General features: G+C 39.8%; 1 protein-coding gene across 1 annotated transcript in view; it reads right to left on the bottom strand.

The window, feature by feature from the left end:
* The window catches only part of LOC124863112 (voltage-dependent T-type calcium channel subunit alpha-1I-like), a 127,298-nt gene that overhangs the window by 11,245 nt on the left and 90,226 nt on the right, over positions 1 to 25,827 (bottom strand). The window contains exons 24-30 of the mRNA XM_047357361.1: positions 25,661 to 25,812; positions 24,664 to 24,773; positions 21,128 to 21,261; positions 19,534 to 19,604; positions 13,976 to 14,054; positions 13,244 to 13,365; positions 9,396 to 9,842 (exon numbers count right to left, since the gene is read on the bottom strand). Of these exons, the coding sequence (XP_047213317.1) occupies positions 9,396 to 9,842; positions 13,244 to 13,365; positions 13,976 to 14,054; positions 19,534 to 19,604; positions 21,128 to 21,261; positions 24,664 to 24,773; positions 25,661 to 25,812 (1,115 nt within the window). The remainder of the gene's footprint in view (positions 1 to 9,395; positions 9,843 to 13,243; positions 13,366 to 13,975; positions 14,055 to 19,533; positions 19,605 to 21,127; positions 21,262 to 24,663; positions 24,774 to 25,660; positions 25,813 to 25,827) is intronic.

The raw sequence follows: 25,827 nt of genomic DNA, 5'->3' as shown, positions 1-25,827 counted from the left end.
ACTCCTTCCCCCCCAGCGAGGTGACATTCCACGTCCCTAGAGCCAGCCTAAGCATCCGGGGATCGGGCCGTTGAGGTCTCCACCTTCGTCCGCCACCCAATCCTCTTTGCACCGGTCCCTCACGGTTCCCCCTGCAGGTGGTGGGCCCACTGGGGAATGTATTAAAGCAATTTTCAAAAACACAGAAGATTAAAGGTTTATAGCTGGAAGTACAAACACTTTTCAGAGAAAACTAATTGCAGCAATCTCATAATGTCAAATGATAACTCTTTTTGGACAATAAAGCTGTTTAAGTAAAATTGCGCAGATGCAGCAATGCACAACTGAAGTGTGTTGCAAGAAAGCCAAAAAGCTTTGCTGGATCTTCACCAGAGAACTTACAGCATTAGCCTCACCTACAGGGGTTGGACAATGAAACTGAAACACCTGTCATTTTAGTGTGGGAGGTTTCATGGCTAAATTGGACCAGCCTGGTAGCCAGTCTTCATTGATTGCACATTGCACCAGTAAGAGCAGAGTGTGAAGGTTCAATTAGCAGGGTAAGAGCACAGTTTTGCTCAAAATATTGAAATGCACACAACATTATGGGTGACATACCAGAGTTCAAAAGAGGACAAATTGTTGGTGCACGTCTTGCTGGCGCATCTGTGACCAAAATAGCAAGTCTTTGTGATGTATCAAGATCCACGGTATCCAGGGTAATGTCAGCATACCACCAAGAAGGACGAACCACATCCAACAGGATTAACTGTGGACGCAAGAGGAAGCTGTCTGAAAGGGATGTTCGGGTGCTACCCCGGATTGTATCCAAAAAACATAAACCCACAGCTGCACAGATCACGGCAGAATTAAATGTGCACCTCAACTCTCCTGTTTCCACCAGAACTGCTCCACAGGGTCAATATACACGGCCGGGCTGCTATAGCCAAACATTTGGTTACTCATGCCAATGCCAAACGTCGGTTTCAATGGTTCAAGGAGTGCAAATCTTGGCTGTGGACAATGTGAAACATGTATTGTTCTCTGATGAGTCCACCTTTACTGTTTTCCCCACATCCGGGAGAGTTAGGGTGTGGAGAAGCCCCAAAGAAGCGTACCACCCAGACTATTGCATGCCCAGAGTGAAACATGGGGGTGGATCAGTGATGGTTTGGGCTGCCATATCATGGCATTCCCTTGGCCCAATACTTGTGCTAGATGGGCGTGTCACTGCCACGGACTACCGAACCATTCTTGAGGACCATGTGGATCCAATGGTTCAAACATTGTATCCTGAAGGCGGTGCCGTGTATCAGGATGACAATGCACCAATACACACAGCAAGACTGGTGAAAGATTGGTTTGATGAACATGAAAGTGATGTTGAACACAATTTTCTCAGGAAATCAGGCTCAAGTGGTGTATCTTAAAATATGAAATCTAGAAAAAATCTAGGTGATCAAATCTAGGAAAATATAATAATTCTTATTTAAAAGGAGAACTACCACTATAACATAAGGCTATCAGCTTTGTAGACTGTTATGTGACTTATAAGACCTGAAGTCAACAAAATATGACCACTCAACCCAAGAGGAGTGAACGCTTGGTTGTTATGATTCTGGCATGTCTGCTCTACCCTGTCTCCCTGGCTGCAATCAGCAGATGAGATGCACCTGGTGGCTGCTGCAGTGCAGTGCAATCTGTGGAATGCCAAGCACCTGTGTCCTCCCTGATATATACTGACTCTGACAAGCAGACGGTGCCAGATTTTTGAAAGCCATCGTGTGAGTAGATATCCAGCGTTCCTTCCTGTCTGATCATTGTTCTTGACCTTGCCTTGCTCTTTGGATTTATGCCTCTGCCTGCTCCCTGTTGGACTATTTGGATTTTGGTTGTCGACCTTGTTTCCTGCATTTGGTTTATGCCTCTGCCTGCCCCTTGCCTGACACCTCTTGTTCCGATCGTTGACCCTGTTTCTGTCCTTGGATTATTGAGCCAGCCTAGCCCTCGGATTATTCAGCCTGGAGTCACTTCTTACCTGTGCTGTGGAGATCACCGCCTGCCGCCCACTGAGGTTTCCCCTCTGGGTTTCAAGTTCCACTCAAGACAAAAGCAGGTTAGTGGCTTTTCTGATCCCTGCAAAATCTGGAGAGACTACAAGTCACTAATCCCTCTTTCTGCCTCAGTGATTCCTGGAAGATGTGAGGAGTGTTACCTGTGTGACGTTTTCCTGTGGCTGAATAAACCTTTTAAACTTTCAGTACTTTGTCTGGCTGAATCTTGGGTCCACCTTTTTCTGATTCATAGCAGAAAAATCTGGCCAAAAATGGACCCATCGCCAGCACAACAGTGGTGGTTCCGGCATGGAGGAAATTATTTCCACATTACGTTCTGGCAATCTTGTCTTCGAGCCGCCACCGTCACAAAGGAACCACGCCCAAGTAACACGGACAACAGCAGAGGTAAGGGAGCCACGCCTCTCTCCGCCTGAAATGTTCAGGGGAGACTCAGACCAATGTCGAGCTTTTCTAACTCAGTGTGAAATTCATTTTGAGCTTTAGCCGTCATCCTTTCTCACTGAACGTTCCAAGGTGGCGTTTGTTATATCTCTCCTAGCAGGAAAGGCAAAACAGTGGGGAACTGCTGAATGGCATAACAGGTCTACATCTTGTAATCTTTATGAAACTTTTTCCAAGGAACTCATTCGAGTTTTTGACCCGGTCATTCCAAGTCGTGAGGCCGCAAGAGGATTATTGTCCCTCAAACAGGGTGATCAACCTGTCTCGACCTATATAATTGACTTTCATTTGTTGGCTGCAGAGAGCTGTTGGAATGAGGCAGCACAAATGGATGCATTCATGAAAGGATTAAACGAAGACATCAAGGATGAGCTAGCGACCCGTGACTACCCTTCTTCCCTGAAACAACTCGAGGATTTGGCTGCTCGCATTGATATTCGGCTGGCAGAGAGAAGGAGGGAGAAGTGACATGAGAAGGGTCGCTCATCATTATCTCAGGTTTCTGCACACCGGCATGAGAGAAGGAGTCGGTCACCTCTCACTGAGGAAAATGATAATTGTGAGCCCATGCAATTGGGCAGAACCAAGATTACCCCTGAGGAGAAAGATCGTCGGAAAAGATTCAAGCTCTGTTTTTATTGTGGAGAGAAGGGACATTTAGCACTCAGGTGTCCATTAAAAGGACAGGCTCAGGAGAGGAAGGGAGGTCTCTACTGAGCCGAAGTCAACTATCTGCCTCCTCCTTCTTGTTTCCTGCCCATTTTCAAACCTCTTCTTTGTCTGTCCAGGGGCCGTGTTTATTGATTCAGGAGCAGACACTGAATTCATGGACGAAACATTTGCAAATAAGAACGGCATAAAACTTATTCTGTCAGCTGACACAAGAAACATGCTAGCTTTGGATGGTCACAGCATGAACAATTTATACCTCAGGACGGAGGGAGATTACCTTAACAGTTGGAAGTAATCATCAAGAAAAAGTAACTTTCGTGATCATTAATTCACCTGAACTTCCTGTAGTCCTAGGGGCCTCCTGGTTGCAGAAACACAACCCTCACATTGATTGGAAGAAAAAAGAAGTTTTGGGTTGGTCTGAGTCATGTTCCGCTGACTGTCTTTTGTCTGCTGCTACGGAGGTCAGTATGGAGAATGAGGTTGAGGAGACCTATCCGGATTTATCCAAGGTACCGCAAGAATACCATGATTTAAAGGAAGTATTTAATAAAATGAAGGCCATAGCTCTGCCACCCCGCAGACCATATGATTGTGCTATTGATTTGCTTCCTGGCACATCACCCCCTAAAGGCAGAACCTATTCATTGTCTGGTCCAGAGCACAGAGCCATGAAGAATTATGTTGATGAGGCATTAAAGGCAGGGCACATTCAACCTTATTCCTCTCCTGCAGGTGCTGGTTTCTTTTTTGTTGGGAAGAAGGATGGTTCGTTGAGACCATGCATTGATTATAGAGGCCTTAATGAGATAACAGTTAAAAATAGATACCCCTTACCACTCATGAACACAGCTTTTGATCAGATCCAGGGAGCCAAGATATTTTCTAAGCTGGATCTAAGGAATGCATATCATCTGGTCCGAATCAGAGAAGGAGATGAGTGGAAAACGGCTTTCAACACGCCTATGGGCCATTATGAATACAAGGTTATGCCATTTGGACTTACTAATGCTCCTGCAGTTTTTCAGTCATTGGTCAATTACGTTCTAAGAGACATGGTGGGTCAATTCGTATTTGTTTATCTTGATGACATACTGATTTATTCTCAAGATCTGGAAACCCACAGAAAACATGTCAGAGCTGTTCTCTTGCGTCTTGTCCAAAACCAGTTGTTCGTCAAGGCAGAAAAATGTGAGTTTCACATCACTACCACTTCCTTTTTAGGCTTCATCATTTCCCCAGATCAAGTGCTTGTCGATCCCTCCAAAGTAAAGGCTGTTTTGGAATGGCCTGTTCCAACTGATCACAAGCAACTTCAAAGATTTCTGGGCTTCGCAAACTTCTATAGAAGGTTTATTAGAAATTACAGTCTGGTTGCTACTCCCCTGAACGCTCTTACCTCTTCCAAGATAATATTTTTGTGGAATAAGGATGCAGAGAAGGCTTTCAATAAGTTGAAGGAGCTCTTCACGTCAGCTCCAGTGTTACAGTCTCCTGACCCAGAGAGACAGTTTATTGTGGAGGTGGATGCCTCAAGCATTGGGTCAGAGCCGTATTAAGCCAAAGAGGTGAGGATGATTGTGTTCACCCATGTGCCTTTTTCTCAAGGACTCTGAAACTGGCCGTCAAGTTGGCAATGACAGAGTGGAGACATTGGCTGGAGCGGACTAAGGAGCCGTTTATGGTGTGGACTGACCATAAAAAACTTGGAGTACCTGAAATCAACAAAACGGCTGAACCCCGGGCAGGCAAGGTGGGCTGTTTTTTGGTTGTTTTAATTTCAGGCCAGGGTGTAAAAATGGCAAACCTGACGCCCTATTCCGGATTCAAGAGCCCGCAGAATCTCAGTCTGCGGGTGAAGACGAGTTTATCCTTTCTGAAACCGTCAGGTTGTCTGTATCCCGAGTTGAGGTGGAAAGAGAGGTCCAGGAGGCCATTAGGGATCTGCCTATCCCACCATCATGTCCACCGGACCGCTGTTTTGTTCCTGAACGCCTTGTGCCAAAGGCATTGGAGTCTTGTCATTGCTCTCGCCTCGTTTGTCATCCTGGAATCAGCAGAACGATTCAGACAGTTCAGTCTCAGTTTTGGTGGCCATCGCTGGTCAAGGATGTCAAAAACTTTGTTTCTGAATGCACTCAATGTTGTCGAGCCAAGCCTTCTCGTCGCCCCCCTGCGGGGTTGTTGCACCCATTGCCCATTCCGCCTCGCCCATGGTCGCACATTGCGATGGATTGTGTGACAGGTCTACCGGTTTCTAAGGGTCACTCTGTACTACTAACCATAATTGACAGATTTTCTAAGATGGTTCATCTGGTGCCCTTGGAGAAGCTTCCATCTGCTAAGGAGATGGGTGAGATATTGACCCGAGAAGTTTTCAGGCTCCATGGTATCCCTAAATACATTGTTTCCGATAGAGGACCCCAATTTGTGTCACGTTTCTGGAAGGAGTTTTGTTCTTTGTTGGGAATTTCTGTTAGTCTTTCCTCAGGGTTTCATCCTCAGTCTGATGGCCAAACCGAGAGAGCCAACCAAGAAGCTGAAACCAAACTTTGTATATTATGTGAGTCTGACCCGACCAAGTGGTCACAAAATTTGCCCTGGGTTGAATACGCCATGAACTCTATGCAATCAAGTGCCACTGGTTTGTCTCCTTTTCATGTTGTGTTTGGTTTCCAGCCACCCATGTTTTCAGTTCAGGAGAGAGAAGCTAATGTTCCGTCCGCTCAAGTGGCTGCCCTAAGGTGCCAAAGTATATGGAGAAAGGCCACGAGGTCGATGATCAGAATGTCACTGGTTCAGTCAAGAACGGCCAACCGGAGACGGATCCCTGCCCCCAAGTACCAGGTGGGGCAGAAAGTTTGGCTCTCCGCCAAGGACCTCCCATTAAGGGTAGAATCCCAGAAATTGGCACCCCGATTTGTTGGACCTTTCCCAATCTCCAAGATCATTAACCCTGTCGCTCTACGACTGAGATTACCCAACTCCATGAGGATTCACCCCACGTTCCATGTTTCTCAGGTCAAACCCTTCGCGGAGCCCCGACTGAGGTTTCCCCTCTGGGTTTCAAGTTCCACTCAAGACAAAAGCAGGTTAGTGGCTTTTCTGATCCCTGCAAAATCTGGAGAGACTACAAGTCACTAATCCCTCTTTCTGCCTCAGTGATTCCTAGAAGCTGTGAGGAGTGTTACCTGTGTGACGTTTTCCTGTGTCTGGCTGAATCTTGGGTCCACCTTTTTTCTGATTCATTGCATTGGTAGGCTATACATGACCAGCAATGGTGCTCTGGAAGTGTGTCTGATTTTGGTTTTATGTTTTTCTTTTTTACAAATGTTTTGCAGGCCTAAAATGGCAAATCACCAATCAAGATGATGTTAATACAGCACTGTCTCCAACAAAACACTGTTAAAAATGACATCTTCTGTGTTTTATGGTGTTCTTTATTGGCACCCCTCGTAAAGATAATAAATTAATCTTTTTTTGCAAAAGCATGATCCCACACCTAAAATGTTTCTACAGCAATAGTTTGAGAGGTGTCTGGAGAGAGGGAGGTCTGGGCGTCTCTGCTGAGTCTGCTGCCCCCGCGACCCGGTCCCGGATAAGCGGAAGACGACAAGTACGGGTTAGTTTGAGATTGTTTTATCTGAATATCTTTATTTATCCTTACATCCCTGCTCAAATGGTTTTTACACTTTCAATTATTTTAAACATTTTGTTTTTGCACTGACTGTAAATATGGACAGATTTAGGTGAGTAGCCATTTTCTTGTAGCCATCTGACTTGAATTACATGTTTTCATGTGTTTACCGTTTTGAAAAATGGAAGATAGAAATTGGCCCCTGTGTTGTGTAATGTGCCAGCGAAACAAAAAGTAGAAATTCCTACACTGTTATAATTTTAAATAATTTAAAGTGCTACATATAGGTATAGTCAGGGCTGCCAATAAATCTGGCATCAGTGGTTTTGTTAGAAAACAAAAACAAATCTTAATGTAGATTTGTTCCCTACTAAATAACTGCCTTTATTAATTAATATTTATTTTCAGTTTCAAACTTTTCTACTGCAATAAAAAATGTATATATTTAAAAGCTTGTGACACATTTTTACTGGGGGTGCAAATAAATTTGGGATCACTTTTTTAATTCACAAAGGTCAAGTAAAGATTTTTTTTATTCTTCAGCTGCACACAAACACTTGAACTAACATTCACAATAATACACAAGGTGAAAACCCCAAGAATAGTGCTTTGTAGAAATTACGCTGGTCTGCTTGATCCCTTAATGCATCACTCATGAGACAGAGAAAACAGAGGAGGATGGATATAGAAAAAGCGGGGGTGGATCCTGCCACTGCATTAACTTCCTTTGTCAGCCAACACTGAACTAAAAATGGCTTCACACAGCCCAGATTATCTCTACACAGGTGAACCTCCTCACGGCAGCGGGTGAGTCATCTTTATGTTTGTATCCGTGCGGCTATCTCAGGCTATCATTCGAAATTTCATAATGGAAATGGGAGTCTCTCTGCGAGTTTCTTTCTTACAAACTGGTCTAGGAAGTGAAATTATGATTAACTCACACATATGACCCTGCAAAACGCAAAAAAGTGTAATTAAAAAACACAGCAATCCTCCTGCCGATAACAAGGGTTGCTCTAACTACTGAGATGTAACTTAAATTACATGACTTAACTCTGTCTTTCATATAATTATTGTAGCTGTTTTCTACAGGATATTTGAAATGCTGCTTTATATTTTCTCAAATTAGTTATTTCAGCGGCCCCATAAGGCAAAACAATTGTGTGCTCCTCTTCTTCCCACAAACATCTGGCAATTAATTTTGCCGACCCATCTGCAAATACATGCCTCCACACACTAAGCCTGATGCACTACAACAGCTAATTTATTACAGGAATTTACATGTAATTTTGGTCATTTAATACATATGTTTCACTTTTTTACTTTGCATGTAAAAAAAAAATTAAAGCAGTCTATAATGATTTATGTCATGCATGTGTTATACCATTGTATAGAGAAAAATGCCCTGAATGTTTGTTGGCACACCTGTTCATGTGTATAAAAACCCCTTAAAATAAATAAATGTCTTATTGCAGTAGCAAAATATCCTGAAAATCTTGTAACTTTTCCTTTACTGAACACATTTATTCATTGGGGAAAAGCATCCCACATTAATAAATATTTTTAACAAAATAATTAATGCTCAGTGGCATTCTGAATAATTTTATTACATCAGAATCAGAATAGCTTTATTGCCAAGTACGTTTTTGGACATACAAGGAATTTGTTTTGGCGTAGTCGGTGCAATACAATACAAATACAGTACATTCAGTACATTCAGTACATTAATGAAAATGTATTTCAATTTATAACTGAAATGTATTTCAATTTATATGAAACTATTTTTATGCTGATTAGAGCTGCATTTGTATTCGGCCCCCTTTACTCTGGTTACCCTAAACAAAATATAGTTCAACCAAATGCCAATTGTCAGGTTGTTAGTGAACCCAGAACTTTGTTACTTTAATGTGACAAATGTGAAGAAGTTCAAGGGGTAGGGCTAAATTATAATTAAATTATAAATAATTTTTTCTTAGCAATATCTGTCAATCAAGAAATCCTTTAAGAATCGTTTGAGATGCCTGTATGGTTCTGAGTCTTAAAGTTTTCCTAGTTTTGACTATTCCATACCCTCCTCTTTTTCAGTCATTAGTTTACCATTTGTAAACCGTAGCACATTATAACATGTATGAATAATGATTTTAGATTTATGGAGCAGAACAACCACGCATGAAAAAATACTGACCCTCGGAGGCCCTGGTTTTCATTGAAAGATCTTGTTATAAATGACAGTGGAAATTGCAGAGTGGATCAGTTCTTATCAACAGCAATCACAAAACAATTACTAGTTTTGAGGTCGCATAGACGTATTTTAGATGTCAAACTCTTCTTTATTTGACTGGCAGAACCTTTCTATTTTAAAAGAGGTTCCTAATCAGGTTTAACAAAGGAGCACATCTAAGCTTCAAGAGCCCTTTTGATTATAGTTGTGTGAAGACTTTTCATCTTGGATCGGTCTGATCTTATTTTTTGACTTTTGAAGCATTACTGCAGACAGCCTCGCCCACCAACCGCAAGCATACAAAATAAGCTTTTTATAATGTCACCCAATCAAAAGCACCCATACACACACATACAGAAATACTTACTTGTGCCGGCGAATATGACTGGGGGGAGTCGCAGGAGTTATAAGGTCCCTGGTGCGTTACAGCCTGTCGCAGGTTCCTCACTCCTTCTCCTGTCTCTCCCCTGGAACTTCCCCTCTCTCTTCTCCCTGGCCCCCCTCCAAGGCCTGATCCAGCGGCCAAGAGTCCTTTGTCAATCCCACCACCCCCACAAATGGGGGCGCCCATGCAACAGAGGGTGCCCTGGGCCAGCTCCAGCTCAATTTCTGCATCCATCTCCGCCTCCTCTTGGGCCTCCTTGTTGGAGTCGTCCAGGTGCTTCATCAGCACGGCCACCACCACATTGATGAGCACAAACTGGGCGGTGAGCACAAAGGAGACAAAATACATGGGCGAGATAAACTGAAGGCTCGGATTGCAGGCATAGTCCACATCTGTGTTATGGTCTGGTGGGCACTCCCGCAATGTGTCCTGGTGAAGCGTAAAATGAGGAAAGAAGTCGGGGATTACAAAAGTTACAAAACAAAAAAATACATTCAGAGTATTGCAAGTTTTGAAATAAACTTGAAATCTAATTAAACTTTACTCTTTAATTTACTTTGACTTTTAATCCAGCTCAGTGTGAATGATTTTACTGTTTTTTGCTGTTTAATGTGTGAAGTGTGTCTCTCTGAAAACAGAAAACAGTAGAGACTCTCAGAGCGAGATAAAACAAATTAGATTATATTAGGCTTTGTGCACTTTGTGAGTTTCTCACAAAAATATTCATACACCTTGAATTTGTTTCCATTTTGTGATGTTACAACCACAAAAGTCAATATAATTGGTCAAAGTTTTATGTGATAGACAAGGTGGGTCATAATTGTGAAGTGGAAGAAAATTGATGCATGGTTTTAATTTTTTTTTTCTACAAAAATCTGATAACTGTGACTCGATGCTTCATCATGAGGTATGTCACTCCCAGCTATGCCTATCTAGAGACTGACCCTTTGTCTATTTTTCTTCACAAAATAGCTTCAGCCCAGTCAGATTGGTTGGAAAGCATCGGTAAACATTAGTTATCAAGTCTTGCTACAGATTCTCTATTTGGTTTAGGTCATCGACTGGGCCTTGTAAAACGTCAAAATGCTTTGATACAAACTATTCTAGCTCAGGCTGTATGTTTAGGGTTGCTGGTTTGCCTGAAGGTGGACCTCCCAGGCATATTGTTTTCCAGACTTGCCCTGTATTCAATGGCATCGATCTTCCCATCAATTCTGACCAGCTTCCCTGTTCTTGTTGTACAAGTATCCCACCAGCATGATGCTATGACCACCTTGCTTTACTTGGGGGATTGTGTGTTCAGAGTGATGTGCAGTTTTACTCTTTCCCTAGAGATACCATTTGTTTGCATGTAGTTAAAAAAGTTGAATTCTGGTGATAGAGCCTTATTTCACATGTTCGCTGCGTCCTCTGCATGGCTTGTGGAAAACAACAAACAAAACATGTTAAGACTTTCATTCAGGAATGGCTTTTTTCTTGCCACTCCTCCATAAAAACATTTGTGTATGTTCTGGGCTAATATTATCCTATCAAAAGATGTTCCCACCTGAGCTGTGGATCTATGCAACTCCTCCATATGCCCATTGACTGCTTCTGTGTCAATGCTCTTCTTGCCTTAATACCTTTATTCAGATTGAAGGTTGGATTTTTTGTGTGATTTTACAGTACTGCAACAAAACAATTTATTTTAAAGTGTTTTACACATTTTTACAGCAGTGTCAATAGAGGTCAAAGGTGCTATAATATTAAATAATGTTTTTGTTGTTTTATTTTCTAGATTGTGATTACGTTTTCTATTGAACATAAGTACTGTGGACATTCATCACAGCAAAGCTAAAGTGACAAGAGTTTTCTGCAGGACGAATGCATATCTCAGCCAGGCTGCGACCACACAACAATTTTAGGCCTCTGAGCTGAAGCTGGTCTTTTCTGTCTAATTTGGCTTGACATTTACACACTGTGCTCCTTCACAAAACATCTCCAATTTCAGAGTATGTCCCCTTTCCATCTTATTTCTTTGCATATTTCAGGCAGTTGCTAAATTAAATCAGGTATTTTGTAAAACACACACACACAGACATGCTATCTCTCCCTTTCTTTCTCTTACTGCTAGGCTATTACGTTATTCATTTCTGTTTCCATTTTGGCTCTGGTTAGGAGAAAGCATAATAAGTGTAACTTTTAACCTCTTTTCACTTGTGGTACAGTTCACTGTTGTCTCCCTGTAGTTGTCCCCTGGTATTTTATTTGCTCTAAAGACTTCATCACCAATTCCAACTTAGTTTCACCTGCCTCTTACTAATTCAAAGCAGGTTTTCCGCTCTCGATATGTAGATACGGTTTTATGTCTCAAATGGCAGAAATTCACTCAGGAGAGTAGCATCTGCAGTCTACCGGTTTGCTTTATGCTTGCTACAATCTGTGCTGCATTAATAGTTTGAGCAACATGATTTGTATTCTCATCACAGTGTAGGTATGTTGAAGAGATACTGATAGATGTTTAGTAATTATAAAATGGTGTTGTTGCTTAGAGAGTCGAATTCTATCCTTTTACTGAGGAGTCATCGATGTGCTAAGCTAACCCGTTTTTCCGCTAATTAGTTCAGAGCAAGGCACACGATGCTAACGATTTTTGTTTCACATTTTACTGAAAACGACACAAATTAACCTGCAACGCCACATGCTTTATAAGCACTCTTGCAAAAGAATGTTCTTGATATTTAGCGCATTAGAAAATGATTCTAGTTCTTTAGAAGTCATGTTTCATGCAGTAACTGAAATTTTTGATCATTTTGTTTTTTGCAAAGTAGTTCTAGCTCAGCCATGATGGATAGAGAGTGTGTGTGGTCATAAATCTGTGAAGTCTTGCCAGAGATTCTATAAATATATTCTAGATTCTAGAATAGGATTTAGATCTGGATTATGATTGGGCCATTCTACAACATTAATACTTGATCTAAATCCTTCCCTTGTAATTCTGACTGTATGTTTAGGGTTGTTCTCATGGTGGAAGATGATGCCCACCCCAGTCTAAAATCTTTTGCAGCCTCTTCCAGGTTTTCTTTCAGGATTTCCCTGTATTTTGCTCCATCTATCTTCCAATCAACTCCAGCTTATCTGCAGCTACTGAAGAAAAGCATTCCAACAGCACGATACTGCCACCACCATGTTTCACAATGGGGATGGTTTGTTCAGGGTGATATGGAGTGTTAGTTTTTGCACACAGTGTAGAACAAAAAGTAAATTTTTTTTGGTCTCATCTGACTAAATCTTTTTCAGGTTTGCTGTGTCCCCTACATAGCTTGTGGTAAACTGGCAATTGGGCCTTTAATTTCTTTCTTTCAACGAGTTTTGTCATGGCAATCATTTGCAAAGACCAGAGCTGTGGAAAGCATGTCTAACAACTTTCCTGCCAACATTTTCTCCTACCTGAGCTTTTAATCTCTTCTGCTCCTTCATGTTTACCATGGGGCTTCTTAGCTGCTTTTTAGTTAATCAACTAATTAGCTGATTTCTGTAGGCCATTGGCTGGGCAGGATTTACGAGTATCAAAATAAAGGAGGCTGACTAGAAATTCACTCCACATTTCTATTTCTAAAAACCACTAAAACCATTTATCAGTTTCTGTTTGCTTTACAATCATGAGCTACTCTGTTGGTTTATCAAATAAAAGTCTGAATGGAATGCATGTAAGATTGTGGTTGAAAAGTTACAAAATGTGAAAACGTTTAAGAGGTGTAAATGCACAGCAGGGACATCCTGTGAATCCGAACTTGAAATTTATTTTAATAACTCTACAATACCAGTAAATATGGAAAAAACTGACTTACCTTCATGATGCCATTCCAGTTGTCGCCCGTGGAGACTTGAAATAAGGTAAGGAAGGCCATGCCAAAGTTTTCAAAAGTAGCGTGACGACTCATACCTTCACATGGATAGTCTTCATTGCAAACTGAGAGTGAAAGTTAAACGATGTAGGTAAATTAGGAGAGAAAAGGGGAAATTTATGAAGAGGTGGAGACAGGAAAAAAAGGCAAGGAAAGGAATAGAAACAATCAGTACCTAAAAGAGATTTTTTTCCAAAACTAGAGATTTAGTGGTCAGGCTGTTAGTGGCAACTACTGCCTTCAAGTTTTCTTTTAGCTCTGACCTCATGATTATTATTTTTCTAAACTTTCTCTTAATTCAACAATTTAATGTCACAAAACATCACTATAAAAAATAAAAGATGTGCTGCTGGTTCCAAAACAGAGGTAGACATTTTTATACCACATCTTCACTTCATTTTGACAGAACACAACATTGTCCTTTCAATGTACATTATTGTATTTATACATGTGTATATATAAAGATACATATATATTTATATAATTTCCTTAAGAAACCCATTGCATTGCATTTTTCCATATTGCTGAAATTTATGTGCACCACAAAGTAACCAAGACAGTCTCAAATAAGAAATGGATAACAAAAATAAAAACCATCAAAGATTATCTTTGTTCCCCAGTATCAACATCCCTGAATCATTGCAACTGATACCAAGATAAACTGTAAAAACGTACCAAGTTCTCCAAAAAGCTCTACTCCTAAGGCGGCGTAGATGAAAAACAGCAGCATGAAGAGCAGGCCCAGGTTACCCACCTACAACATATATACGCACATGCATAAACGTGCACAGAAACACACAGAGTTACATAAGTAATCAAGGCAATTTCTTGTTGTGCAGCTGCCTTCTGTTGTGCAATAAAGTTCAGACATGTGCAGCAACACATTAGGTCACAGCATCTCTAATTATCCATTTAATGTGCAATATGCACATAATGAAAATCAATTAAGTTTCATTTAGCTGACCTTTAAAGGCCAAAATATTAAAATGTGGCTTGCCTACCATTACCCTAGAAACCATTGCTTTATTTTATTTTATTTTATTTTATTCAAGCAGCACATAAAAACTTTAGAAACTGCTTTTCAGTATAAAACTCTGTCTGTTAAATCTCTGGGATGTTTCCAGTTAAAAGAAAAATTCACAGGTGGAATAAACGTAATACATATTAAACAGATCAACATTAAATGTTTGGTATTACAAGATTCATTAGTTTTTTGTTTTTTTTTTCATGCAGTTCTTATGCAGCCTTGTTTGGATCTATAAACTGCAGCACCTCTTCCTCAGAGACTTTACAAGTGAACCTCATATGCTTTTATGAATTTGGGGGTTTGGGGACTTGGCTCAGTTCCACCACAAAACAGCCTCCTGTTAACACAACTTAATGGGGAAGAAGATGTTAGACAGTAAACACTCAGGGCTAACTCTAATCCCATTACAGTGATATGAAACAGCCTTTTAACAGAGCTGCTCCACTGAGAGTGAGGACATTTTTCTGGCTTCTACACCTAGACATTTGTCCTAAAAATGACTAAAGTATAAAGCCCCACCTATTTTTCCAACAAAATACAATAGGATGCAAGTTTTTGTTTTTCTTTTTACTTTGCACAGTCCATCAACAAATTTCTCTTTTGAGACCTGTCAGATTAAGAGAAAAGCTGATTTTGGATAAAGAAATATAAATGTAGAGTTTGTTTAAATAAAGGTTAAGGAGGTCGTTAAATTAATAAAAAAGAATTAAACTGTGGAAGATTTGTTTACAGCAAAAACTAGCTGGCACTGAGGAGAGCAGCAGTTTATTTACATAAAAGCATCCAAACAAAACAAATGTAAATTAAACTGCAATCCTGTGTTTAACTTATCTGGAAATTATTTAATTTATATTTACTTAGTGACATTGCTAAAAGATAACTGGAAAAGTATTCTTGGTTCACTTGTGTGATGTTCTCCTAACTATAAGATAATCCATATAGGTATAGTTAATATATTAATAAGCTTTAGATCACCTTTTTATATTGGTCAGGCACAACATTATGACTAACTGCATAATACAGTGTTGGTCCCCTGTTGCCGCCAAAACAGCCCACATATGTAAGAAACTGCAATGTAATGTGAATTCTGAGACCTTTTAGAAACTGTGTTGTTTTAGCAGTCTTCTTTGGCAATCTAGCTAATCTGTTGAATTTGGCCACACGCTACTGACTTCGCTCTCCACATGCATTTATGTTCCTTGTTCACCCATGACCCTGACAGCAGTTCACCTCTATTCCTTCCTTTGATCACTTTTAATAGATAGTGACCACTCCAGACCGGGGACACCCCACGGGAATTGTTGTTTTGGAGCTGCTCTGATCCAATCATCTAGCCATCACAAACTGGCTCATATTAAACTTGCTCAAATCCTTTTGCTGCCCCTTTTTCATACTTCTAGCACATCAGTTGCAGGGACAAAATGTTTGTTTGCCGCCTAATATATTGTCCAGACAAGCAAGTGCCATGATAAAAAGACATTCACTTGGTTTATGCTTGGTTGATGTTGGTTCTATTGCTACTTCCTTTTTTAAATAAATAAAAAATACTCTTAAATAACCAAAGGTTTTATGATATTATGAAAAGTTTTAGTGGTATCAAATACATATTACATATACATTTACACTTTAGGAAATATAAATCAGTATTTTTAATTAGAATTGCAAAGAAAACCATCCAGATGTCATCCTAATGTGTTTTTTTGTGTCATTAATTAAAATAGAGGCTAATCTTAATTTAATGTGTGCGCTATTTACAAATGTCGAAAAAATTTGTAGAGTTTAGTGAGCCGCTTTACCTATCATAGAGACCATTAGTGTTAGTTGATGACATGCTACAGTCATACACAGTTGAGTGAGATAGAGAAGTAAAGGAAACTATAAAATATATTGCATTCGTAGGGTGTAACAAGCTGTTAACCTTAATTATTCCTTTAGGGTAATTACTGTGACACTGTTTTGCATTATTATAATAACTCTGGACATATTCTTAAAAAAACCCTAACTGTATGATTTGTTTTATTTTTGCAAATACTCATCTGAGTGTCTTATAAGTATTATTTCCCTTATTTTTCTCTTTCTGTATCATTTTTATTACCATTCTTTGTTTAAATCAAACCTAGAGAGTTTGTTAAAATCATTGGTATCAGTTGTGATGGAATAAAATAAAATTAGCAGCTTGCCACTCCAACTGCACAGTGAAATATCACCTCAGGTAAAGACTGTCACCAGGTGTAGCACTTTCAGCATCTCTATATGCGCACACATCCCAAGCAGACACAAAAAGAGACCTCCTGGAGCTCTTTAATTAGCCTTAGTTTTAATTACCTGCCTGACTGCCCTTGGGACAGAGCAAAAGCCTGGGTGTTAATGAGGGAAGGATCAATAGAAAGAAAGATGAGGAAGCCACTCTCCTTCAGACCTGGCAGCCCTCTCCCGCCACACCACCTGTTCTATCTATTTGCTTCATCTTACTTTTAATGGTCAAAAGATTACATGAGTGTGTGCCTTTTCCATAAATGAGGCTCAGCACATGTGGTTGTGCCTGTCTGTGTTGTGACAGCAACAACACCGAAGGCTATTTAGATCTTTAGGAATTATACTCTCTTGCCTTCAACCGCACACAGAAGAGATAATTCCGACTTTTCTGAAAAAGTACCGTGAAAAAGTATTTGCTCCATTACAAATGTTGTTTTCTTTTTTAGTTCTTTTGTGACACCTACATTTCTTAATTCACCAAAATAGAGAAATTAGAGAACAGCCCAGAAACAACATCACTGAGAACTGTCACTATGAAAAGCCTTAAATGTTTAAGACTGTTGGACTCCAGAGAACCCCAGTGAGAACAATCATCCACAAAGAAAGAAAACATGGAACCTTAGGAGTGAATGGCCTACCAAAATCACTTATTAAGTGTATTGACAGCTCATCCAGGAGGTCACCAACAAACAACATCTAAAGAACTCCTGGTATCACTTGCCTCAGTTAAGATCAGTTTTCTTGATTCAACAATAAACTAATAAGATTTAATTTCTGCATTCCTCCCATGCATGCAAAATTTGGGTCCATGTTAGAGTTCTAAGGCCATGGAACTGTTGAACAAAAAGTCCACAAAGGCTCGTTTCACAATTTCCAAAAACATCTCAATGATCCCCAAGGCTTTGGGAAAATATACTGTGGGCTGATAAGTCAAAAGTGGACCTTGTATGGATATGTGATATGTATTACATCGGGTGTAAAAAAGAACATCACATCCCTCATTAAACATGGGGTGGTTGTCTAAAGGTCTGAGACTACCTTGCTTTTTCAGGACCTGTCTGACTAGTCCTAACTGATGGAACCATGAACTTTGCTCTCTCCCAAACATTCCTGAAGTAGGATATCTGGCCATCAGTTTGTCATCTTAAGTTCAAGTCTACTTCAGTTATGCAGCCGGACAGTGATCCTAAAGAACACCTACAAGTTCACCTCTGAATGGCTCAAAAAAACAAAAGAAAAACGAAATGAAAGTTTTGGAGTGGCCAAGTCAAAGTCTTGACTTAAACCTGACGAAGTTGCTGGAATGTGACCTAATGTCTGTTCATGGTAGGCCATTCATACTCTAAATCCCTCAAATGTGACTGATAAAAAAACAATTCAGCAAAGACGAGTGGGACAAAATTCCTCCACAGTGATGTAAAAAATTATTTTATCAGAATGTTTGTGAAAGACCAACAGAAACGTGATTCCTTAATTGTGGCATAGATGGAAAATGATAAGTGGGTTTAAATGTTTTTTATAAAATCTGAAAAGTGGTAAACATTTGCACTCAGTCCTCCTGAGTCAATCATTTGTAGAACCACCTTAAGCTGTAACTACAGCTGCACGTCTTTTAGAGCATGTCTCCACAGGTTTTGTCCATGTAGAGACTGATATTTCTGCTCATTCTTCTTTACAAAATAGTTTGTCAATCTGTGGACAGCAACTATCATGTCTTGCAACAACATCTCAATGAAAATTAAGTTTGGACTTTGACTGGGCTATTCAAATACATTTATATGCTATGATGTAAACCTCTCCATTGCAGCTCCACCTGTATGTTTAGATTTGTTGTTCTGCTAAAAGGTAAACCACAGTCCTAACCTAAAGTATTTCACATTCTCTAATAGGCTTTCCTCCAGAGTTGTTATGTAATTAGTCCCATCAACTTTCCCATCAGCTCTGATCAACCTCATTTTCCAAAACATGGTGGTGCAACCATCATCATGTTTTATTGTGGGGATGGTGTTTTCAGAAGGAGTATTCTGCATGTAAGCCAAGAATTTCCATTTTGGTCCCATCTGACCAGAGCACCTTCTTCCACTTGTTCTCTGCGTCCCCTACATGGTTTCTTAGCAGAAACCAAGCATCTGTGGGGATGCTGGGGAATGTTAAGAGGATGCTGGTAAATGCTCAAGGGATTCTGTGGGGATGCTGTAGGAAAGCTCCTGGGATGCTGTGGTAGGGATGGTGTGTTGAGCATGATGGGAAGAGCTTTAGCTTTCTCCCTTTTTCTTTACAATTACAGACTTCTTTGAGTCAGGTTGTCACCTGGAATCCCAATTCGATCTCTACGTCTAATAAAGCATCTTGAGATCATATTTGATAGGAGTCACTACTATATAAATAAACTGAATTGAGTTCAATATATGAAGTAAAAAAATCAAATGAAACAAATGGAATAGATTTGAAGCAATGTTTCATGACTTTATGTTTTCACATTTATTAATAAAATCTTAAGAATGATTCATTTACCTCATCTTAACTTCTAAACTAATCCTTTTTGCAGCATCATTCTATACAAAGCAAGCTAACACTTATCACTGTAGCTGAATTTTAAGTGCACTAGTAAAACAGAGACGGTCTAGAAATGTAGCCTCTGTGGACAGTTCCCCACTAAACCTGCAGGCTAGTTTCCTGGTTCTCATTGACTATGGCCCGAGGGACTATGCACTATCCATACACTCAAAGTAAAGGCAAGACAACTTCTGTACATATGCAGAAGTGTTCCACCCTCCATGACTTTGATGTGACTGAGGGTCAACTAGTGTTATCTAAAGGCCAACAGTAAACCAGAAGCAGGGTGTGTTTCCCACGACTATTGTTTGAAATTGACCAAATTTCTCTGAGGAAATGGTGGGGTGTCTGTGTCTGGGAGGAAGGAGGGTATGCAGACAGTTTTCAGGTGTACCTGAGGCAGGGCTTGAACAACTGTATCCAACAAGGCTCTCATTCCAGTCGCCATCTTCAGCAGCTTCAGGACTGTGAGTAAGTGAAGACACAAAAAAAAAAAAATGATCAGGGATGATTTGGTCGGGGAATTTGTTAGGTTTGACAGTATATAATCAGAATCAGAATCAGATTCAGCTTTATTGCCAAGTACGTACATACAAACAAGGAATTTGACTCCAGTACATTTTGCTCTCTGGTTTTTGTTTTTGCTTTACAGAATGTACATATACAGGGGTTGGACAATGAAACTGAAACACCTGGTTTTAGACCACAATAATTTATCAGTATTCTGTAGGGCCTCCTTTTGCGGCCAATACAGCATCAATTCATCTTGGGAATGACATATACAAGTCCTGCACAGTGGTCAGAGGGATTTTAAGCCATTCTTCTTGCAGGATAGTGGCCAGGTCACTACGTGATACTGGTGGAGGAAAACGTTTCCTGACTCGCTCCTCCAAAACACCCCAAAGTGGCTCAATAATATTTAGATCTGGTGACTGTGCAGGCCATGGGAGATGTTCAACTTCACTTTTATGTTTCAACTTCACTTTCATGTTCATCAAACCAATCTTTCACCAGTCTTGCTGTGTGTATTGGTGCATTGTCATCCTGATACATGGCACCGCCTTCAGGATACAATGTTTGAACCATTGGATGCACATGGTCCTCAAGAATGGTTTAGTAGTCCTTGGCAGTGACGCGCCCATCTAGCACAAGTATTGGGCCAAGGGAATGCCATGATATGGCAGCCCAAACCATCACTGATCCACCCCCATGCTTCACTCTGGGCATGCAACAGTCTGGGTGGTACGCTTCTTTGGGGCTTCTCCACACCGTAACTCTCCCGGATGTGGGGAAAACAGTAAAAGTGGACTCATCAGAGAACAATACATGTTTCACATTGTCCACAGCCCAAGATTTGCATTCCTTGCACCATTGAAACCGACGTTTGGCATTGGCATGAGTGACCAAAGGTTTGGCTATAGCAGCCCAGCCGTGTATATTGACCCTGTGGAGCAGTTCTGGTGGAAACAGGAGAGTTGAGGTGCACATTTAATTCTGCCGTGATCTGTGCAGCTGTGGGTTTATGTTTTTTGGATACAATCCGGGGTAGCACCCGAACATCCCTTTCAGACAGCTTCCTCTTGCGTCCACAGTTAATCCTGTTGGATGTGGTTCGTCCTTCTTGGTGGTATGCTGACATTACCCTGGATACCGTGGCTCTTGATACATCACAAAGACTTGCTGTCTTGGTCACAGATGCGCCAGCAAGACGTGCACCAACAATTTGTCCTCTTTTGAACTCTGGTATGTCACCCATAATGTTGTGTGCATTTCAATATTTTGAGTAAAACTGTGCTCTGTGGGCACCAACAGAATAACACATTAGACTGTTGCTATGCACCTAACTGATCTATGAAATTATTTAACAGTTTAAACATTTAAGCTTTAGCAGACTAACAAGATCACAAGATCATATCTTTTATTTACAGGAAGTGTGGTGTGAAATGGATGTGTGTGAGTGACGTTTCTGAAACGTCTGGCATTTGTACCTCGTGCTATCCTCAGAACCCTCATGATTCTGATGATAGTAGGGTTGATGGGCAGGGCAGCGCTGATCTCAATCTCCTCCAAAGTGATGCCCATTACTGACAGGAGGACAATGGCTAGGTCCAGCTGGTTCCACCTAATGCAAAGCCCAAATATAGACAATCAGGATGCACTTTAAACCTCTTCATATTTTGCTTCTAATGAGCCGCACTTTCTTTTACAGTAGTCTTGATACACTTTCAGGTTTGTTTTTTAGATCTAGGTTGCATGTTGGTTGATTTCCTGTCATATCCAGCCTTGACAGCATACAGTGTGGTCTGTGCTTAAAAATGGCAAAACTTCACAAGTGAACAACCAAACTAAAATGTCTTGTTCAAAAAATCTATCTACTGGAGATGGAAATGATCAGAAAGCCATTCAAAAAAAGAAAACAAAAATATCCAGCACAAATCTGACTTAAGACCTGAGAGCTGCAAATCTCTTTGGGAATTACCTGATACTATTTTATGCGCTAATTTTTTAATGTATAAAATGTGATATATTTAGTGCTTGGCTGCAATTTTATGTCTGAAGGATTTACATTTAAAAAGAAAACGGCTTAAAAAGCAAAAATACAAACCTTTTTCTGAAAACAGTGAAGTAGTAAATAATAAAAAGACAAGTGAAAAGGTAGACTTAGTTTAAAAGCCTAAGGTAATACTAACTTAGACATGTTGCCTGTGTTGTGACTTTCAATCTGCCGAATGTTTGACTTACCAAAAAAAAAACAAAATCCATTGCAACCCGGCAGGAGGAGATAAAATGTCCCATACTACAATATCAGATGCATAGAAACACAGTGCTGCTGCATTATTTACCTAAACCTGTGTATCTTTGTACTTGAAGGAAATGCAAAACATGCAAAGTAGTGAGATGGAGTTGCTATTCATTACGTCTCCTTGATATTTCAACATCCCTACCTGTGTGGATGCTAAGGCACAAGTCTGTAATAAAGCCACGTCCTATTAAAGTTTTTGCTAAAGGACATTTGGTCCTTTAGGTGTTAAAATATTCATCAAGGAACAGGATATAACTTATCACAAAGTGTGATGTGCAACATCTGATGATGATGATTTATGATTTACAGTAGGAACATTATTATGTCTTTAGGAAACTGCTCAATTTACAGAAGAGATTTAAAAACACTTTTAAAAAAATCAATTGAAATCTTGTGGTTTTCTTCTGCTTGTCCAAACTAGACATTGTTGAGCAGCAACTTAAAGTTTATATGACAGGTTTTCTTCATTATTTACTCACTTAAGTTAAATTTAATCCTGCAAGGCCTAATCAAAAAGAGAAAGTCAAATAAGTTCCAGATCTGAAATCACAAAATGAGGCATCCAGCATGATTAAACATTTGGCAGATTTATGCTATTGTGACACTTTTGAATCATCAAGTATTTTATATAAGTGACCCCTCTCCCTGCAGTTCAACTTTCTGTCAGTGATTATTTGTCTTATGTCCAGTTTTCTTTCCTTCTCAATTCTTCACTTTCCACTTGTAGAGAAGGCCAAATGAATGGGCTACACTTTCTATGAGCTGTAACCATAGTATTACATTATTTTTCAAAAACATACTCGAACCAAACGCACCTGCAAACAAACCCTGTTTTTGTACATTTATGTGTTAATTTCTGCTCCAATGACCCAGTTCTGAAGGTGTGAGTGACCCTGGACTATAAATCACTCTGTGCGCAACGACTGTTCATGGCTGTTGCTGGCACAACATAAAAAGAGACAAAGAGCTCGGAGATAACCTAGTGATAAATTCTCCCTATATCCGCCCATCTATTTCCATTTCATCACTCTTTTGTGCCCTTCCTCTTTCATCTTAGATCAGTCCAGCTTCCCCTACCATATATTATCTGTCCTCTATCTCATTTTCTATCTACTTCTTCTTGCTATTCTCTCGCATTTCATCAGAAACTAAAATACATTATAACATTAAGTTACCATTAGTACTACATAAGTACCCAAATGGCTTTCCGCCTTAATTAGATACCACATATCCTAGATATAAAAGGGACATCAGTCTTATCACGGTACATGCTTTAGTGGCATGGCTGACAGAAAATGAGATGGAACAATGTTGATGTGTTCTTACCATGAGGACCAAACAAAGATGAAAGTATGTGAGATGTAGGAACTTGAAGTCCTACAGCTTTGTCCTGTCATGTGTGAACAATTGTGAGACAAGTATATTTTGTTTCATGCAAAACCGTACATATAACCAACACATAAAACACATTTATGTAATAAGGGAAATATACAATCACAGCCCCCTTCACACATATTGGCCAACCCGATAAAGATGAGTAAAAAGCCCTAAAGTACATTCTTTAAACAAAAATGAGAGAAATCCAACCTTTATCTAAGTATATTTATTTAGTCGGAAAGATACCACAATTTTTAGCATTTCTGCTGTTAACTTTTACCATTAGGACAACACCTTACCTTTTATAACTTTGATCTTTGCACAATTTTTCTGGACCACAGCATGACAGATCTATCACCGTACTTAACTATGGGTATGATGTGGCTTTGCACATATTCATCCTTTGGTCTACAACAGTGGCATTTAGCACATTTGACAGAATTTCATTTGTGACATTTTATTCCCCTCTGGCATGAATTAATGGTGATGCAGTTGTTATGGAGGCTTGGTGACCCTGAAAATGCTACTCTTTGCTATAGATCTCTGACACTGAGCATTGCAAAAATATTTAACTTCTCTTAACATCTTTCTGACTATGTGAATTGAAAGTAAAAATTGGGTCCACATCGAGAAACGAGAAAAATTAACCTTTGTGTCATGTCATGAAACCCCAGGAAAATAACAAAATTATATTTTAAAAGTTCCTTCACAATGTGATCACCATCAAACCATGTATTTAAAAAAAACCTTTGGGGTGTTAATGTGTATGGACCTGGTAATGAGGGATTTTTTCCCCACTTATTATATCTACTTCAAATAAAATTGGATTTTTCAAATTCTTTTAGTGTGATATTGTGCCTCTGACACAAAAATACATTTATTTTAAGGATTTAATACATATTTTGCAGTAACAGCATTTCCTGTGGAGTTTGCTCCAAGTCTGTAATCACAGTAGAACTAAAAAGAAAAAGTCTTCATACTGTTCGTAACAGGGAAATTTAGAAAAAAGAATACAGCCAGCGGAAATATTTCAACACATTTTATAATCCTCAATGCTGTCAAAACTGTTAGACCTCAATCCATTATCAATTGATAAAAAAAAATGTTATTAATGAAGTAACACTTTGAACTAAATGACTATTGTGACTATTTATATTACATGTTTAGTCAAGAGATTAGTGTTTGTGCCAGAGCTCTAATCGTCCCTTTAATGTTTAATATCATTTTGTTAGGTTTGTATAAAAAAATAGAAGCATGCTGCAGTCTTGTTAAAATAAACTTGTTTTCAACATTTCTCATGCCAACATTGCTGAAAATTCAACAGGTATAAACGCACGCTGTTACCTGTCTTTGAAGAAGCGCCGAAATCCAAAGGCGATGAGCTTGAGAATGGCCTCCAGCACAAATGTGGAGGTAAAGACATAGTTGCAGTACTTGAGGGCAAGGTCCAGAGACTAAAAAGAAGACATTGAAAGAGGCACTTGTGTGTGTGTGTCGATGTATGTGGTAAATAGAGTATATGACCTGTGTTGAAAGTCACAGCAGGAAGAAACTGTAAACTGGACTCATTCCAGTTATTTCTGGACTGAAATCAAAAAGGTTTAAGGCCATATCAGAACAGTCCCCTTTTAATAATATTACATACACTGCTAGACTATATCCTTTAATATATACGCAGGTCAAGGTGAGTTTTAAGTATTTTTGAGCCAAGCATGTTGTAATTACCGATCCAGACTTTTTCTTCTCCTGCGACACTTGTTTGACTCTTTCCTCCTTTCACAAAAACAGCAGCGTCTTCAAACAAGGCTGCCAAATGTCAGGACCAACAACTGACAAACACAGGTGAGATCTGTGATATTTATCTAATGCTCAGTCCATTTGAGAAATCCTGTGTCATTTTTAAAGGTCAAATGGGTGTCTCATGTAAAGATAATCTCTGTTCTCTTTAGCTCAAAATGTGCTATCAGGTATCATCCTGCATTTGCTGTGCGTTATTAAACTGATGCACTACTCTGATAGCAACCATGTCGAATCAGCAGTGAAATCACAGCTTTTATGTCAGGACCACAGGCAATACTGGCTGCAAAGGAGCCTGACCTCAGCATAGAGGTAGTTGGCTGGTAGGTGGTATCACTGGAGCCTGTTTAAGAAGCTGCTGTTTAGATGTGAGAAGATGTGCTCTGATGCAATGAAAATGTCATAAAAAGACAGATCAAATTTGAATAAAAAAAAATAACCTAACCTACAAGTTCCTGGGAAATCTTCTGCACTTACTGAACATGTAGCATTTAGACCCTGCAAAGACTAATCAAGCACAAATCAGGCAAGCATTTCTCCTTACGTGAGGTTGATTGTAGTGCTCTAATGACATGGTGATGACATTTATACAGATGATGAAGGTGATGATGAGGTCCAAGTAGTGGTTTGTGCAGAGCGTGTGGATCATCAGGCGCATGCTGCCGTAGCTGGCATAGTAAGGCAGCTTCTGAGCTTCTGTCAGAAAAAAAA

The sequence above is a fragment of the Girardinichthys multiradiatus genome, chromosome X, assembly GCF_021462225.1.
Source record: "Girardinichthys multiradiatus isolate DD_20200921_A chromosome X, DD_fGirMul_XY1, whole genome shotgun sequence".
Classification (NCBI taxonomy): domain Eukaryota; kingdom Metazoa; phylum Chordata; class Actinopteri; order Cyprinodontiformes; family Goodeidae; genus Girardinichthys; species Girardinichthys multiradiatus.
This window is presented reverse-complemented; position numbering and strand designations above follow the sequence as displayed.